The sequence below is a fragment of the Oxyura jamaicensis genome, chromosome 26, assembly GCF_011077185.1.
Source record: "Oxyura jamaicensis isolate SHBP4307 breed ruddy duck chromosome 26, BPBGC_Ojam_1.0, whole genome shotgun sequence".
NCBI classification, from domain to species: domain Eukaryota; kingdom Metazoa; phylum Chordata; class Aves; order Anseriformes; family Anatidae; genus Oxyura; species Oxyura jamaicensis.
In genome coordinates this window covers 1,636,899-1,655,157 of record NC_048918.1, presented here as the reverse complement: position 1 = coordinate 1,655,157, position 18,259 = coordinate 1,636,899, and the positions used below count along the sequence as shown (strand labels likewise).

General features: G+C 47.6%; 2 protein-coding genes across 3 annotated transcripts in view; one reads left to right on the top strand and one right to left on the bottom strand.

The window, feature by feature from the left end:
* SRPK1 (SRSF protein kinase 1) overlaps window positions 1-13,747 on the top strand; it is a 24,778-nt gene extending 11,031 nt beyond the window's left edge. Inside the window, exons 4-16 of one of the 2 annotated variants that reach the window (XM_035346861.1) lie at window positions 396-504; window positions 847-934; window positions 1,135-1,222; window positions 2,714-2,820; window positions 3,505-3,670; window positions 4,725-4,750; window positions 5,239-5,452; window positions 5,727-6,155; window positions 7,489-7,589; window positions 8,508-8,615; window positions 9,957-10,026; window positions 10,433-10,525; window positions 11,289-13,747. In XM_035346861.1, the coding sequence (XP_035202752.1) occupies window positions 396-504; window positions 847-934; window positions 1,135-1,222; window positions 2,714-2,820; window positions 3,505-3,670; window positions 4,725-4,750; window positions 5,239-5,452; window positions 5,727-6,155; window positions 7,489-7,589; window positions 8,508-8,615; window positions 9,957-10,026; window positions 10,433-10,525; window positions 11,289-11,473 (1,784 nt within the window). In that variant the 3' untranslated portion in view covers window positions 11,474-13,747. The remainder of the gene's footprint in view (window positions 1-395; window positions 505-846; window positions 935-1,134; window positions 1,223-2,713; window positions 2,821-3,504; window positions 3,671-4,724; window positions 4,751-5,238; window positions 5,453-5,726; window positions 6,156-7,488; window positions 7,590-8,507; window positions 8,616-9,956; window positions 10,027-10,432; window positions 10,526-11,288) is intronic. The other variant, XM_035346862.1, reaches the window with a different exon arrangement.
* Window positions 13,544-18,259, bottom strand: LHFPL5 (LHFPL tetraspan subfamily member 5). Its single transcript, XM_035346867.1, has 4 exons — window positions 17,695-18,259; window positions 15,453-15,689; window positions 15,074-15,104; window positions 13,544-14,813 (listed from the first exon to the last, which is right to left on the bottom strand). The coding sequence occupies exons 1-3, from the start codon at window positions 18,104-18,106 to the stop codon at window positions 15,088-15,090; spliced, it is 666 nt and encodes a 221-aa protein (XP_035202758.1). The 5' UTR covers window positions 18,107-18,259; the 3' UTR covers window positions 13,544-14,813; window positions 15,074-15,087.

Here is an 18,259-nt window from a genome sequence, read left to right as displayed (position 1 = left end):
AATGCCGATCACGCTGATACTCCAAGCATTCAGAAGCTGCATTTTCCAGGGGTTGTTAGCCCTGTGAACTTCAGGTGCTTTCACCGAAGACAATTTTTTGCGATGCTGCAGCAATGATCTACGTTGAAAAGGGAGGAAAAGTCAGTTGTTCTAGCTCAGTTACGTTAAAAAGATACTTTTCAATCAAATAAAGAGCTCTTCACTGCTCTTCCTCTAATATATTGCATATTTGTTTGGGCAAAATCCAATTAGAGAACCATTTGCATTTGTTTATATGATTAAATATTTAAGCACATCAAATAAGTCTGTCTGGAGTTGTGATGCCTGTTCCCCATACCTGTTCTTCAGCACTTGCGTGCTCTCTTGCTAAATCAGCTTCCCACCGTTTTTTCTAGGTGGTTATCACCTTGTGAAAATCGGGGATCTCTTCAACGGGCGATACCACGTGATTCGGAAGCTGGGATGGGGCCACTTCTCCACTGTCTGGCTGGCCTGGGACATCCAGTAAGTCTTTCTGTCTTAGCCAGCGTTACTGGCAGGAAGCCCCAGGGTTGCACAAACGTGCATCTGTTTGTATTGAGATAAAAACAAAACGTGCCTGGTTATATCCTGATACAGAAGTTTCTTTTTGATACCGTTCCTTGTTGATTTTCGTTTTGTGAGACGTGACTAGCATGGGTGCTTTATAAAAAGAAGCCCAAGTTTTCGCAAGAGCGCTTAAACCTTGTTTTTCCATGAATTTGTAAATAATTCTCTTGCATACGAGGGCTACTCACTGTGATCCTGGAGATTAACGTGTGTGTATGAGTGCTAACAGTCCCCAATTTATTTACCGCGTGTGCATAGAGGGAAGAGATTTGTGGCAATGAAAGTGGTGAAGAGTGCAGAGCACTACACAGAGACAGCGCTGGATGAAATCAAGTTGCTAAAATCGGTGAGTGCCTGAGAGCAAGGCTCAATTTAATTTGCTTTTGGAAGTTCAGATTAGTCAGATGCTTGATCTTCCCGGATTACATGGCAGTAAATATCTGGGGTAAGAACCTCACGCTATTGCAGTAGATCTGCTCTTCAGAATGTGTTCTTGGCTAGTAATTACCTTAAGGCACGCAAAACTAACCCTCTTTTTCTCTGCAGGTCCGCAACAGTGATCCAAACGATCCCAATAAAGAGAGGGTTGTTCAGTTACTAGATGACTTCAAGATTTCAGGAGTTAATGGCTCTCGTATCCTTTTTTCAGAAGAAAGGCGTAGAGGTGGGAGTTCCCTGGGTAGCCATCGCATCAGGGGCTGGGAAATATTGCCTCGGCATCCCTGTCGCTGCCCGAGGAATCCTACTGGGAAATCAGTGCCCTTTGTGAGCCTTAGAGCTGCCTGCAGAGCTCGAAGCTGGAATGACCGCTGAGCCTGACGTAATAGGTGTAAGTCACAGACACGGTGCTGCTTAGTCATGCTTTAACCTAAGAGCTGCTGGCGTGGCCACATCTCAGTTCTGCATCAGGACCGAGGTAATGTCCAAGGTACCTTTTGCGGCAAGAGTGCCCGTCTGTCCCAACCCTTTAGTTTTGCAGGCAGCCTCCTAATAACTCCTTGTTTGAGTAAAGCATTACAAATGCCAGGGTCAGTAATTAAAAATAGCAAGCACATATGCGGTCTGTAACTTGATAAGGTGGTTTTCTAGCTAGGGTAGCATCTTACCTCGGCCTTTACCAGCGATGTTAAGAGGTATAAAGTGTATTGCTTTGAAAAATCTCCTGCGAGTCTGTGAATAACCTTCTAATAGGCACTTATCTGTGGAAAGTTGTAATAATACATCCTTAAAATTTGCAAGTTGGCCTTTTTTTTTTTTTTTTTTGCATCTTTCTGCTTTGCAGCGTCATGAACGTTAATTCAGTGAGAACTACCAGGCTGCTCGAGAGGACCAGGCTGCAGGTTATAAACTTTCTAAAGCTCTTCAAAAATAAGTAGCCCCGTAACATATTTCCTCATTTTTTTTCCAGAACCTAGCACTGAGGAAAAGCTGACTTGATGTATTTCTCTCACTTGTGAAACACATGCATGCTGCCTGCAAGTGTACAAGAAAATTAGTACAATAAAATCCTACAAGTGTGGCCTTTAAAGCAAAGGCACGACACCGAATGTGCTGGTAGTGACTGTAACTGTTTGAGATATTACAGACAAATAATGTAAATATTATTGGAGTCCAGGCTTGTAAAAAGTTTGTCTTGCTGGTAAAGAGGCAGGGTGGAGGAAGTAATTTAATTGTTCTGAGGATGACTTATGAAATGGAAATTTGAGTATATTTTCAGGTACTGCTGGTACAGAGAGATCCGGCATTGAGTTTTGCCCGGGGCAAGAGTTTAAACAGTTCCAAAGCTTACATTGTTGGCTTGAAGCTGCTTCAATGCTAGCAGGAAATACTAATGCATGGCTGCTTGTGTCGCTGGCTTCCACCCAAAGCAGGAGATTGCTACTGCTGCGTTAGGACCATTGTTGTAACCAGCTCCGTCCTTCTGTATTTTAGGTTTTGGGTAAAGCACTGGTGCATTTAATGGGATGGTGCTGGAGAAGTGCAGCTGCTCTGAGCTGTGTCAGAAGGATGAGAGTTCACTAATGTAGAAACAGTTGATTGGTGTGGACTTATTTTGATCCTTAGTCCTGGGAATTGAGGGCTCCTTGGGTCAGGATGGCCATCTTTTTCCTTGACTTAGTTCCAGATATCTGTATGGTGTTTGAAGTTCTAGGACATCATCTACTGAAGTGGATCATCAAGTCAAATTACCAGGGGCTTCCACTCCCTTGTGTCAAAAAGATCATTAAGCAGGTACGTTCTGGTTCTGACTGCGCTGTTCCCCTTGACCCACTGAGAACTCTTTCATGGTGGTGTAAAAAAATTCAGAAGAAAACAAAAGTTAAAAATCAGGGGCATACCTCACATGCAACAAAGTCAATCTTGGGTTATTTCATTTCTCTACTACAAAAAAACCTGCTCCAGATACATATTTTTGGTCACTTAAACCCTGACGGGAGGCCAGCTTTGCTTTTACCCTCTTCTTACCCTCACAAGTGCAAGTAATTCTTTTCTTAAATTGTCACAGTAAGTGCAGTGCTTAACGATGGGAAAAGCAAGAGAAACCTGTTCTTCCTACTGGCTGGTTGCCTAAGAAGAAACATCTTTCTATGTGTGAGGTAGAGGGGAGGAGGAAAGTATGATTTTATTGCGGAGTATTAAAATCTGATTTTCAACTGCAGTAGTTTAAGTTATGAGGCACTATTTTAAATGAAATTCATACTTAAAAATCTTTATTCAGGTCTGCGTTTTCTGGAATTCTAATAACCACTGGTCACATTAAAACTAATGTGGAGCGTTCTGAAACAAAAACCTCCTTGAGGTTTGTTAGCAATTGTGTGCAGCTGCTGAACTCTGATTTTGCAAATTCACTCAGCTTTCGGTTTTAGAGTTCCTTGCCTTTTCTAATAGTTGATTTTCCTTCTCTCTCGTCTGCAGGTTCTTCAGGGGCTGGATTACTTGCACACGAAGTGTAGGATCATTCACACAGATATTAAACCTGAAAACATTCTTCTGTGTGTGAATGACCAGTATATCCGCAGGCTGGCTGCAGAAGCGACAGAGTGGCAGAGATCTGGCGCTCCCCCACCATCTGGCTCTGCAGGTGCTTTTTTCAAGAAAGTTGGTGCTATTCTCCCAACCCTCCTCACCCCTAAATCATAACTGATTTCAGTAGGGAAAACTTCCAAATTCAGTAGAGTGGAACGATAATGCAAGTGTTACTTGCAAAAACCAAATGTAAGTTGTGAAGTTAGTCATTTTACCTCGAAGATGCTCAGGAAGGCAGTCATTAATGTAAGAAAAAACGGAGGGAGGATATGTTCATGCTGACAGCTGCTTTTAATGCAGGTATTTTTAAAATCTATCTGGCATAGATAAAGTGGTAGGACAGTGAGTCTTGTACAGAACGCACTGCATAAAAGCTAACGCAGTCAAAATACCGCTAGAGGAAAAAATGTAGTAAGGTGGTTCTTGCATTTTCTACAAAAGTTTCTCTCCTTTCATTGCATGACGCTGGAAAAATGCGTTTGGGGAAGTTCTCAACAAGGTGATTTACATGTTAGAGCTGTCAGTTCGCTGAAGTCAGAAACCTTTTAATAGAAACAGCTTCCTTGACATGCTGACATCCCTAAAGAGCTGAGGGCAAAACTTCAATTGTTACTCTTGAGAATATCCATCTGTACCTGTGGGTACTTCTCAAAAATTACTGCAGTGCAGATTGGAAGGCTCTGTTGGTCTTAATTTTAGAACATCAGCATTTAGCTGAGCCTGTTACAACATAGCTTAGCTGGCTTAGGTTAGGAAAACTCCCTTAGATTTGGTATTTTAATGTTTTGGTTTGCATTTTCTTTTCGGTAAGATGCATCATACGTGTAGCAAATGAAGCTGCATGACAGGAAGTGTAAGTCTTTGGTATCAGTCCAGCAAGTCTGCAATCTGTGATTTTAATAATGCGCTTACTCATTTAATGTCTTCTCCGTTTTTTAATTCTCGCTGTACTACAGAGAGAAATGAACATCTAAAATACCATTTGCTGATTGATACCTTTAAAGTGTTGTTACCAGGTCACGTAGGACAAAGCTTACCTTCAGATAAGAATCCAGTTGCAGTCTGTGAACATAAACATACTGATTTACTGCTCTTGCTTTCCCTTTCAGTGAGCACTGCACCACAGCCAAAACCAGTAAGTGTAACAGCTTTCATGTGTAAGTATCTGTCAGCTTGTAAGTAGCACCCGCATTGTCTCATGATCCAGTCGGCATTAAGGAAAATCAACCTTATAATAAGATCAGAAGGAAAGGCGTGATTTGTGTGTGTTGTAGACAAAAGCACCAGGTTCAGTGCTGTCTTGGAAATGTAGGTAGGTCTGTCTCAAATATATCACCATCAAATAAATCTCTTTTGGTGGTTTTGAGGTCCGTTGTGAAGGTGACTGTGGAGTCTGGGATCCCTCATTTGGAGAATACTGTCAGGATATAAATGCAGTGAGAAGAACAAAAGACAACTGCTCCAAAAAACTTAATACTTGCTTTGTGTCTGGGAGGAGAACTGTCTCCAGAGTTCTCATTCCAGACTGCTTTCTCAGATCTATAATAAAGTAAAACTTGGCTTACCTTAGATTTACTGAAATATGAGATACTAAGTCAAATTTCCATGCTTGCTTCTGTGTAGGCTGACAAAATGTCAAAGAATAAGAAAAAGAAGTTGAAAAAGAAGCAGAAACGTCAGGCTGAGCTGTTAGAGAAGCGAATGCAAGAGATAGAGGAAATGGAGAAGGAAGCAAGCCCTGGGCAGACACGTCCTGAAGAGGAGGAGGAAGCTCAGAGCCCTCTAGAAATGCTCATAAAAGTTAGCCCACCAGATGAAGATGTTGGCAAAAAGACAGGTATGGACCTCAAGTACTGCTGGAGCAGCACAGTGGTGTTCTTTCACCCAGTGGCATGAGTAGAGTGGGCATCCTTTTAGGAGAGGTGGCTGTTACCATTTAACATGTTTGCATTGCACTCTACTCATGTAAAGAAGCTGGAAAAATTACGAATTAAATGAATGATTGCGTACAGTTATATTTTGAGATCCCTGTATTTCTGAGGCCTTCTTGAACAGCTTCAGCTATTACTTTGTTTAGACGTGCTCTTTCTTCTCCTTTTCCACTCTTGCAGCTGAAGTCATTGTGCACGAGCAGTCTATTCATATGGAAGGCAGCATGGAAAAATGCGTAACAGAAATCAATTGCAATGGAGTGATACAAATGACGGACTTCCCAGACTCTGGCAACCAAGGGTCTGTGCGACTTGAGGATGACCTTCATAATGCCAATGACTGTGGCGATCACCCTCACGCCCAGAAGAAGGAGAACTTCCGTAGTTGTAATTACAGTCAGCGAAACGGTGACATAGAGAACAGGCCTCAAGCAACAATGTCGGACTCGTTCGTGCCCTTAGTTTCAGAGGATTCCATGGTGTGTCAGCCTACGCCCAGCGAGCAGCAATCATTCAACGAGCAGGAGATCAGCCATTTGCAAGAAAGCATCCGGACGGAGATCCCTTCGGAGGACGAGAATGAGAATAATAGCCCATCGGATAACAAAGGTACAAGAGGAGCTGTGTGAGGAAGGGCTCCTTTCTCCTCGACGTGGGGGAGCTGTATTACAACACTTGATCAGATTATTAATAGAAAGCTCCGTTTTGGAGGCTGAAGTGATCAGAACCACCTGTTTGAAACCTTTTCCTGCCAGGGTAGTTTACCTGACAGTCCTACCCCGAGGCATTCTGCTGTTTGTACCTCCCAGTTGTAGCTGTACCTTCATTTTGACTATCAAAGTTAGAAGCTTAAATCTACCAATTGAAGCTTAAATCTACGAATTGTCGCTGGTGGTTACGTTATAGGATAAGGAGTTAAGTGTGTCCTGATTGTTCTGTTCATGCCGTGGAGCAAAAGCAAACTGCTCTGGGTTACTTGAGATGAGTAAATGGTTTCCCAGAACTGGAAATGCAAGACTGGAACAGTTTATACAGCGTAGGGGAAAAAGAACATTTCAATAATTCTGTTTGAATATGATTTGTCTGGGGGCGTGTGTGGGAGCTGCAAAGCTTGTGGGATTAGAAGATACGATACCCGGTAATGTACTGCAGTTAAAAACAAACAACCTGGAACGTGTTTAAAAACCTGAATCAATTGATAGATCTGTTTTTTTTTTAATCCTCGAGTCAGGGTCAGATCAAGTATATCTGCTTGGAGGAGGAGGCAGAAGCTCACATTCGTAATTCTCTTTTAAATTTTTCTGTAGCGTTTTCTTGGCAGAGTGCTGCCAGGGAATTGTGTGAAAAAGCAGCAAGTGAAACTTAGACTTTGAAATCGGGACAGTGTTTAGTTGGATGCCCCTGCTAGATAACTAGGTGTGTTTGCAACTCTCTCCCAAATCACTTTTTGAGAGCTACAGCTGGATGTAATTTAGTGACTTAAGATTTTTGCTCTCCACCGCGTCCATTGAGGTTTTTCCCAATATATACTTCAGCTCTTATAACTGTCTGTGCTGCTGCAGCGACTGATGGCTGTGTCAAGAAGATGCTATTATCTGTGGACTCCCGTCTTTCAAGGATTTAGGAAGACTTCTTAAGAGTTGAGAGGCTTGTTTAACTTCTGGCAGTGCCCTTACTTAAAAAGCCTGTCTTGATATAGACAACCTTTAGGTCTGTGCTGGACATCAGGCACTCCTGCATATGCTTTCTTGCCCTTCTGCTTAATGGTGGTGACTTCTGTTCACAGATTGAGGTTGACTTTTATACCGCAGGCTTTGGGGAGGGAAAAGTTCAGATCTGAAAGCAAAATCTCTCCTGAGTGGGATAGGGCTGTAGGATTTGGATGACAGATGGTGGTACCGTCCGTGCAGCTTTAATCAGCTGTTGTACATGTTGCCTCTAGGAAAATCGACTGCTGGGAATTTCCTTCTTAATCCTCTTGAGCCCAAGAATGCAGATAAGCTTAAAGTGAAGATAGCCGACCTAGGAAATGCCTGCTGGGTGGTAAGTTTAAAATCTTTTTACATTGACGGTTTAAACCCGCTAATTCATTTGCGGTATGCTGAGATTGAAAAGAATCCATAAAATAGATCCTATTTTATGCCCGCTTGTGAGAGCTGTGATAATTCAAAGCCATTGGGGGGGGAGAAAGAAGCGAGGAGCAGGGATACAAAGAAAGAAGCTGTCCTGTAATGTCAGACCTCAGCCTGTGTTTTGGGTGCCTCTGGTCATTAGATTACTTCTTAATAGGCCTTTGAACTGTGTCGCATATAATATGTAGAAATCTGCATACGTGAAACCTCTGAGGGAGTCTGTAGCTCCTCTGGAGGAAGTTGAAAAGAGTTGCTCTGCGCCTAGCTGTGTAGTTTATTAGCTTGTCAAACCATCTCCCTGGATTTGCAAGCACATGAAGGAGACTCATCAACGGTTTTATTCTTTGATGATTGTCCTGTGCTGCTCCTAAGTGCTCCACATTTCAAATGGGAGAAATGTCCATTTTATATGGCCTTTAAAGTGGCAAAATAATTGAGATCTTACAGGAAAGGAAAGCTTCAAACTCAGGTCGATGGCAGGCTTGCAGCATCTGGCAAGGCTGCTGTCCCTGCGTTGCTTTACCTGCCTTCATGTCACCGAATGACGGCCTCTCTGTCATGATCTGATAGGAGAGGGTGCAGACCCCGAAACTGTCCTCCCTATTCTGCCTCTTTGGTTTGCTTTCTCCTAAATTGCCCGACTTTTACTTCAGGAGGGTCTCATGTAGACCGTTTAAACCATGCCTGTAGGAATATATGGAAATATTTAAGAGATGTAAAATTCAGATGAAGTGTGGTGGGAACGAGCTTTGATCTGCTCCGGCCTTCCAGGTTATTTTTTTCCTTTAAACCGTCTCCAACTGTGCAGTAAAACGTTTGTTCTGTTTAGCACAAGCACTTCACTGAAGACATCCAGACAAGACAGTACCGATCCCTGGAGGTGTTGATAGGATCGGGGTACAACACCCCTGCTGACATCTGGAGCACAGCGTGTATGGTGAGTGGTGTCAGCCGGGGGATTTCAGCCCCCTGCTCTGGAGGATTTGGGGAAAAACTCGTGTGCTGTGCGCTCTGAACGCTGAATCACTAGCCAAGTCTGGGGGAAAAAAAGGAAAAAAGCTGCTAATAACAACAACAACAACAAAAAACCACCCATCAGTCTTTCAGCCAACATCCAGGCTTGCGAAGTACCATGGTTCCGTACCAGAATTGGGTTATTTTTTTCTGCTACATGTAGCTTTTCCCTTGAAAGGCAGGGTTTTGCTGTACAATACCAGCAGATTTCAAATACAGCTACACTTGAATGTCATTCTTTGGAAAAACGAGGCAACTGTGTAATTCTGAAGACAGTCTTCATATAGAGAGCCTGTTTTGCTGCATCCAGCCTTGTTTCACGGGTGTCTTTAGTATCATCTTGTATTTTAATCTCTGCATGTTTGGAGGCATAATCTGAGTAATGCTGAGACAAGGCTGAAGCTGTTCCTGTGATAGCTGGCAAACGTAGTGATTTTAAAAAAAATAGTTACTGCGAGTGCCTCTTTGGTGTCTCCATTCTGTGCTTTCTACAAATTACAGCTTGGTTTGTATATTTTAAGCTCGGAAAATACTGAGCGAAGTCCTTTTCGCTGTCTTGGAAAATACTGTGATTTTGATGGATGTGGTAAACGTGGAATGCAGTTAGGGGCATGTTGTCTCTGCAGGATGCGGGGCCAAAATACTACGGTGGTTACTCTGAGTGCCTAGTTCAGTAGTTTTTCTACAGCAGTCCTTACAGAAAACTAAGAATGCAGAAGGTCAGAGGTACTGTTAAGTGAATACCTAAAGGATAAATGTGTCACGGAATTTAGGAGCGGTAAGTGGAAATGAACGCCAGGTTTTTTCCTTGTTTCAAACATGTTTTTCACATCTCTAGATGAATGTTCAGAGATGAACAGTCTGAAAGATGCCTTTCTAACATAGGAAGCTTTGGGGAGGGAAAGCTTTGTAAAAATATCCGTGGAGTTTGGGCATGGCTTTGCAGAATGCTCTGGGGGCAAAAGAGAAGCTAAGCGTGGGAAAATCCTTGGTTTTGTACAGTTTCACTTACTGTAGTATGGTGCGATCCAAAATTTATCATAGATGTGCCTATGATGTTTTTTAATGCAGTTATTAAAATGCTCCGAAGTAATTGCTCATTTTAAGACGGAATGCTAGAATTTCCCAGCTTATTCTTTTGACCGCTGTGCTTCTGGCCAGCATGCTTCTGGCAGAGACGCGCAGAACCAACCCGCAGTGCTTCAAGTGTGTGAAGTGCATTAAAGTGATATAAAGTGATACAACGTGCTCGTTTCTGTTTTAGGCCTTTGAATTAGCAACAGGAGACTATCTGTTTGAGCCTCATTCTGGAGAAGATTACTCCAGGGATGAAGGTACGTTTGGCTGAGTCTCTTTTTTAAAATGGGGCATGAAAGGCAATGGATCCTCCTTCAGAAAGAGCCTGCTCTTGTGAGATAGCAACATAAAGCCCCACTGCAAAAAGGTTATTTACCCAAATTACTGACGGTAAGGGACAGCTGTGCTCGACTCTTTGCAGTTCTTGTTCTGGTGTTTCCTGTTCCTTTAACCACCTTCTCAAACTGATCATCCCTGCAAACTTTCTCCACCATACCTCTTGACTTCTTGGCCTTGCGTGTTGTAACCTGGTTTCAGGTGCACCCCAAAGGTTTCTGAAGGAGGTAGTGTCTTTGTCTTTCCCGTTCCAGGGAAGGAAACGGGGGTATATATTGAGATGTCTTGTGTGGATGTCATATTGTCTTCTCTTTTGAAAAAACGCAGATCACATTGCTTTGATCATAGAACTTCTGGGGAAAATACCTCGCAAGCTCATTTTAGCAGGAAAATACTCCAAGGAATTTTTCACCAAAAAAGGTAAAAGGAAATGAAGCAAATGTCACTTACCCCTTGCCCCACAACTCAAATACACAAGAATGCCTTGCTGAAAAAATTAAAGCCTTTGTTTCATGAAAGGCTTTCTCTGTAAAACTGCAGCTAAATACAAGGCATTCTCGCCTAACTGCTATAAAAATATATCTTTTATATAAAATATTTATATAAAATATATACTCATCTTTAAAGTCTTCACTAGACAGCTTTGTTCCAGTATAATTTCTTATGTAGTGCCTTGAGTCCTGAGCTATGTTGCTAAGGACACGTTTTACCTTGTTGCTCATCTTAAAGCCCTATGTGGCCCGTAAGAAATGCTTGGCTTAGTTAATACTGTTTGTAAAATAATAAATGATAATAATAATAAAATCAACTTCTATTAATAGTGCTTAGCTTCTTCCAGCAGTGCTGTCTGTGTAGCATGTATTCCAGTCAGTGGCACAATGTTTCTGTCATGTCAAGCTGTATAATTGGTGATTTAATACAGTTAAATAATACTTGCTGATACAGGATCAGAAAGAGCAGGAGGGAAAAAAAAGTACATGTATCAAACAATTCTCAAAAGAAGAGAGCAAAGTGGTTTTAGTATCGTTTTTCTTTCTTCAGCATGCCCCACAGTTGTATCTTCTCCATGCTCAACTAATCGGAGGGGTTTGGGGATCCAGTCTGTGCTGCTAGCTGCTTGGCGTGTTGTGCCAGTCATGGTTGTAGCGTGGCTGAAGTGAAACCTGTTTGTCTTGGCTTTCAGGTGACCTGAAGCACATCACCAAACTGAAGCCCTGGGGCCTTTTTGAAGTCTTGGTGGAAAAATACGAGTGGTCCCAAGAGGAGGCAGCTGCCTTCACAGACTTCTTACTACCAATGCTGGAGCTGATCCCAGAGAAAAGAGCGACGGCAGCAGAGTGTCTCAGGCACCCCTGGCTTAACTCATAGAGGCTTCGACCCAATGCCACGGCACTACACTCCAGTTTACAGCATCGCATACACACACCCAGCTGCCCCTTCCCAGAGCCGTTTTTTCCCTCGTTCATTTTCAGTGTGAAGTTCTTCCATCAAGGCTTCCGAGGTTTTAGATAAATCTAACCCGTTCCGCTGAGTTTGCTTGTGTGACTCACTGGGGGCTCTCCTCAGCCAGTGGCATCGGCTGCGTTTTGCCTTGATTGGGCTTCGCCAAAGACTAATTAACTAGAACACGAAGCTTTCCCTGAGTCTCCTCACTGATACGCACCGTCTGTTACGAATGGGAGCTCACCGGTGCTCAGATTGGCTCCGTTAGCTAAATTTCAGGGGGCTGTGAAGATCTGAACTCACCCTCCTCTCACTGACTCAGGAGCCCATTTCCCGCTGTTCACCCGGTAGCTAACATCGGGGTGAGAGGTAACAGATGGCACCGAGGTGGTGTTAGCTCCTTGTAGAGCAAAGACCTCAAAATCCTCCGTCGTCTTCTAGGTGTCTGCTGTATTCTTTGCTTTCCAGTCACAGAAATTTTCTTTAGTTCTAGCTGCTTAAACCTCTTGAAATGAGCTATTTCAATCTAGATTTTTTTTTTTAGTATCATTTGCTTCTTCCTCTGAAGTGCCCTGTCCCTTTTACTTTTTCCCTTCCTGTGTCCGGCTTGTCAGAATAGTTTCTGAATTCAGTGATGCTTTCTCCTTGTTCTCCACCGCCTGAGCCTGTGACTAAAAGGTGACAAGGAAAATGAGCAGAAGCTGGAACTGACCGAACGCACGACCCTCAGCATGCAGATGGGCGCACCCTTTGGCCGCAGAGAGGTAGCCTTGTTGCAGGCAACTGGTAACGTTTTAGTGAGCTGTAAATGTCTTGGTTTTTATCCCTTTCTGGCACTTTTTTTGCCTTGCTTGACGTGGTTGCTGTACCAGTGACAGGTTGGCTTTCACTGATGCAGTGCATTCTCTCTCAATTTTTGACCACTCGCTTTTTTTCCAAGAAAGGGCAGCAGCCACACCATAGCCCTTGGCTTCAGAACTCAGTGCTTCAAAGTACAGATTTCCTTTAATCAGCTTCAGGTGCTGGCCTTCAGAAATAACCTTCAGAAATAACTTCCCAGGATGGGATTGCCTTTTATTTTCTGGGGCATCAGCACAAGGAGAGGTGGAAGAGGATTCCACGTCGATACTGGATTAGCTGTTCCTAGAGCTCCCCCAGCTAAAGATGTCCTGTGGGGTTTCTCTATCACCACCTCAGAGGAGGTCGGATGTAATAATTGAGTGGGTTAATTTTTCAAGTTAAATCACCGTGGCGTTGGATAGTTTTACGATGGCTTCTTCGAGCCTTGCCCCTCCTGTTACAGACGCAGCGTATCCTACTCTCGAGCACCATTTGGCAGTGTTGAGACTTCAGAGGCACGTCGTTACCCCGGACCAAACGGGCCTTGGGATTCGTGGCAGCTCTCAGAGCACAGAAGTTGCCGGACCGGAGGCCGCGCAGATGCTATCCGAGACGCTTCCGTTGCCAAAGCTGCCGAGAGCACTGTTACACGTCGCTGTGTGTGTGTGTGTTGGAAAGCCAGGTTGATGAGAATTCATCCATAACCCTTGGGGTCGTTTAATCCACTTAGAGTTCCTCCAGCCCGGTGCCTGGCTGGGCTAATTAACGCAAATCATGCTGCATGTTCTTGTAGGGGTAGGTCAGGTTCTCTATGCATATAATCTAGAATTAAAGGAAGGTAACGTACCAAATGAGTTTGGAACTGCCCATCTGACTCTCTTTTTTTTCCCTTTCACCTGGAGTTTTTCCAGCTGCGTGTCACTTCCATCTCTGTTACAGGACTGCAGACAGGACTGGATTCCAAAATCCCCGCTGTCCACGTACTGTGAAGTTACAATGGCAGGGCAAAACGATTTCTGTTGTCTTGAAAGGTCACCCCGTCCCGTGTACTTCAGGCTGGCTGCTTAAAGAACTTTTCCTGGAAGGGGTTGGCACACTTGGAGAGCCCCTTCCCGTCCTTCCCTTCCCCCTGCCACCCCTGCCCGGAGGAGGACGTTTTTTACCGTGGGAGCCAAGGCTGGAGCCAGCTCGTGAGTTGAAGACCTGCAGAAGCAGCTGTGGGGATTCCGTCTCGTACCGTGTGCTCGTTCACTTGGGGTTTGTTAAATTTCCAAATTGCCGTAAAGTGCTCACACTAAAGGATTTGTACTTGCTGTGTCAGTCTAAAACCTGAAGGAAAATACATTTTTATTCTTTCTACTTGGGTGCTTTGTCTTTTTTCTTTGTGAAAGCCATACAATAAACAGATTATTTAATAACTGAGCCCTACTCCTCATGTTCCCTCTGTAGGTCTGTTTTTCCTCAGCTTGTGGCCCTTTGGTTCGATTTTCTTTGCTAGTTAGCACCGGGTTTTGATTCTCTGGCACGAGACTGTTTGATGGTGTCGGTAAAGATCTTTGATGGACTTGCAGCCCAGTTTTAAAGGGGGAAGAAGCCGATAGCAGGGCGACGGCTGCGGTTCTGCCATTCTAAAAGCTGCTGGTTTTAATTCTGCCACACACACAGCCTCATCTCTGCTCTCCTCCCTAGCAAGGTCTCTTAAAACCTTCCCAACCGCTTCCTTAGGGTGAGCTGGAAAGTGGCTGTGAGACCCAAACTGCTGCAGGAACCAGCAAATTCCAGCAAGCAGGACTGAAAAATGTACCCCGGCTTGCGTGGTGCTGCCTTCTGACCAGGTGAGGGTGAGGTCCTGGGGCTGGGCGGGATGGCGTGCTGCCCTGCGCAGGTGAAGGCTGTGGGGTGGGGGCTGCTGGATGGGATGTGGAATTAGGGCTAAATGGGATGAATTGGGTGCAAGCCGTGCTGTGCTTTTCCCTGCTGGGGTCTAAAGGTGGCGCGAGAAGCCGATTCGGGGCTCTGCGAGGAGTTGGCTGTCACGGGATTTTCCAAAAGAAAAGGTCGCAGGGGAAATGTGCAACACAGTGAAGGCTTTTCCTTGTCTCAAGGAGACCAGCACGAAATCCAAAACGCTACCTTTTTATTCAGAAGTCATTTCCTTGAAAGAAGGTTTACAAACCCCAAGGAGCAGCAAATCGTCTCCCTGTTGTTCCTCCCTCTCTTCCCCTGGCTCTGCTGATGGGCTCAAAAAGCCATCTCCAACAGGGCTCTTCCCATCGAACCCCGTGAGAGCCGACAGCGGCCCGTTACGTGAAAAGAGCAATCGTAGAAAACCCAGAAAATGGTGGGGGCAGATGTAGAGCTCCTGGAAAAGTCATTTTCAAAGGGCTACGTCTCTCGAAGCTGACCGGAGCAGTTCTGGGAGTCCCTGGGGAGAGAAAAAAATGTCAGCTCTTGCCGCCATCAAGCCGTAGCATAACACCCAATTTTAAGCTCTTTGTCACTTGGCGAGGCGTGATGTTTCCCTAGTTTTGGGAGGCAAAGCAAAGCCGATTTCCCATTTAACCGCAAAGAAAACCCCCTCGATACGGCACCACGAGCTATCGGTGCCAGTCCTTCAGCGCTGCTCCAAGCACGGCAGAGTTCCACGTGCAGGAAATGTCAGAAATCCCCGCGGGCCTCACTTACGCGGTGCTCGGCTGTCAGTCGTTGCCCTCCTCTGTAAAACAAAAAGGTAATTACGGGGTTAATGGGATGTGGTGGTAATGAAGGCGCAGGTGTGCTTTTGGGGTTTGTTCTCCAAAAAGCTCAAAAAAAATAACCCAGCCCCGTGGGGTTTCCTTGCTCTAAATTCAACCCCGGGTACCTCTGCCCGGGGTTTGTGGTGCTGGGGGCTCAGTGAGGTCCTGCTCCCACCCCTGGGTGCGGGGACACGCTTGGGACGCAGCCTGGGCAGCTGCCCCGTGCTGGATCTGTCCCCGTCACCCCGGGAAGCAGCCCCCCCAATAACCCCCATCGTAACCCCCGTCCTTGGGGGGTCGTGCGCTCGGCCCCGGCTGCGTTTTACCTTTGCTCTCTACTTTAAAATCGGACGGGAGGAGGTTGTCCTGCCGGTTGCCCAGCACGAAGGCCAGGAAGGAGAGGATGAGCGCGTCGAGGATGCCGATGATGCAGAGGATGTACGCCCAGCGCACGGTGCAGGCGCCCAGCGTGTACTTGTCCGTCTTGTCCCCGCACATGCGCCTCACCTCGCTCGAGTCCCAGCCGTCGGGGTAAATCAGGCAGCCGATCATCAGCCCCGTAGCTGCAAGGAGGGGGAGACGTCGCACGTACCGCACGCGCAGACGGGGAGGTTATGTGGAACAGCATGGCCACGACCACAAATATCACAGGGAAAATGCTAAAACTGGCTCATGAGGCTTAAATATTCCCCAGGACCCCCAGGCAGGGGCTGTGCTCCCTCCGAGCTGGGGATGGCGCAGCGTGGGCACGGCGCTGTTGCTCCTTCCAGCGCTGCCCTCGTCGCCCCAAAACCAGGCGTCCTCCAAGCGAAACCACTTTGGTTTTGCACGGACCAACCGAGTTTGTGCAAGGTGGAGAATTTTGTTGCTCCGTGCACGGCTGGATTCTGGGTTTGCCGAGCCCGAGCCGCTGTCAGCAGCAGCAGCTCCGTGTGTGGGTGAATTCTGCTTGCTCAGCTGCGCTGGTTCCCCCTGCAGCAGCAGGGCACAGGGCACCCCGTGTCCCACAGCCGCCTCCTGCCCCCTCTCCGTGGGTTTTCTGACAGCGGTCAACCTGAAAATCCTTTCCGGGTGCTTGCCTTGTGCTGTGCTAAGGGCTTTTATTCCCCTGGCTTAGGGGAAGGAGAGCAGCAAGGACAGCGGGCAGCTTCCTAGGTCAGCACAGAGCATTTTTCATCATCTAGAAGCAGCCAGCCTCTGGTGTGCTTAATTACACTTTGCTGTAGGTAGCGGTGAGGAGGGGCACGAGGCCAGAGGGGGGGCTGGAAGGAAATTGCTCCTCCTGGGAAGACAAACCCTGGCACGTAGCAAACCCGAAGGTGGATCTGCTCAGCGCCTGCCCCCTCTTCCAGCCAGCTCCCAAACACAGCAGCCTCTGCATCGCATGGTGCAGGGGAAAAGCTGTGATTCGGAGCCCTCGGCAATGTGGAAGAGCAAAAGGAAGAGCAGCGGCGCCGGGGGGGCGCAGAGCCCCTTGGCTGCACCCTTGTTTGCCTGCTGGAGGGGACGAACCCCTCGGCTTGCTGCGATTTTCCTTATTTCCATCTGTGAGGGATGGGGTTGGGGTTGCGCAGCCTGTGGGGCGCTGCCATCAGAGGTTGCTGGGTGCTGCTGGAGCTGCTCCCCACGGACACCGGGGGAACCTCAGGAGCAGGTTTCAGAGCCTCTGCCTCGAGGAGCCTGAAGCAGAGGTTGGGGGGTCACCAGCAGGGAAGATTTGGGCACATCCACCTCACTGGAGATGCTTACACTCATATTTTTCTCCCCATCCAGCACAAAAATGTGTGTAAAAGCCCCAAATAGAGCAGCAAAGCCTTTCCCTGGTCTCCCTGGGAGGCTGAGCTGTCCCAAGCCTCTTATCTAAATCTTCGCTTGAGCTCGTTTCTTGAGCTGGGAACTGGAGCAACCCCACGCTGCTGCCACCTGCCCTCCTGTGGGACACCTGGGGACCGTGGGGACAGCGGCCGGTCCCCGCATCAATGATTCAGGAGCTGCACAGGTCGGGGTTGGGTTTCAGCGGCGCTGGCTCAGGCCGGGTTACCGACATCTCAGGTGTCCGGGGCTTTGGGGAGGGCTGGAGGGGGCTGCAAGGCAGAGCAGAGGGGTGTGAGGATGAGAAAAGTGGGAAAGGGGTGGGGGAGGTGGGGGTGGCACCGTGCCTGTGCTCGGTCCCTTACGTGTTACATCTGCCCCATGCTTCTGCAGGGGACAGCGGAGGCACAAAAGGACCCAGCACCGTTCTCTCCATCTCCCTGCTGGATCCCTAATGCCCGGAGCAGGGAGCCCTGCTCCCAGAGGGATGCTCTGAAGCATCAGCCCCACTGTCATGCGGGGCCACTGCTGGCCGCAGGGAAGCTCCAGGGGCTGGGTCCCTCATCCCACAAGGTTTTGCAGCAGGATCGGTGCCCACGTGCAACGAATCCATCGGGTCTCGGCTGCACGGTGGCTGCAAATTCCTCCTCTAACCCGTCCAAGGCAGTGGAGTGGACGTGGAGGTTGCCGAGGGGGATCAGCAGCTCCCCACAGACCCCTCGCAGCCCCTGCCCATCACCCCCCGGCCCCGCTCACCTGCCGCCAGCTGCATCCAGGCGCAGACTTTGTAGACGGTGGCCGCGTTGCAGAAGAAGAAGAGGCTGAAGCAGAGGATGGAGCCGATGATGAGGAAGGTGGAGATGCCCACGAAGAACATCGCCGTCTTGAAGGCACTGGAGGGGATGGTGCCGAAATCCAGGGGGCTGCCCTTGCAGATGAGCTCTCCGGTGAGCGCGTTGCCGATGCAGTAGGAGAAGAGGCCGAAGTAACCGGCCTGCGGCGTGTCGATGCTGTCGCCGATCCAGTAGGGCTGGATGAAGGTCACCACCATCAGGATGGCGAAGCAGAGGGTGAAGAGGGCCCACAGCACGCCCATGGCCCTGGCGTTCCGCACGTAGTTGGTGTGGTAGATCCGCGCCGCCTCCTGTGCCGGCAGCAGCTTGGGCATGGCCGGAGCCGGGACCCCGCCGGGCCCCCAGCGGCCCCCGCCGCCTCCCGGGGTCGCCTCCCGGGGTCCCCTCCCGGCCCTGCCCCGCTCCGCCCCGGCCGAGAGCGGCGGCGCTGCGGGGAGGCTCGGGCTGCGCCGGCGCGCCCCCCCCGC

Excerpts from the sequence above, each read along its gene's own strand:
- LHFPL5 (XM_035346867.1), bottom strand. The coding sequence starts at position 18,106 with ATGCCCAAGCTGCTGCCGGCACAGGAGGCGGCGCGGATCTACCACACC. Across the intron at positions 15,690-17,694 it reads CTGGATGCAGCTGGCGGCAG|CTACGGGGCTGATGATCGGC; the intron begins GTGAGCGGGGCC and ends CCCTCCTTGCAG.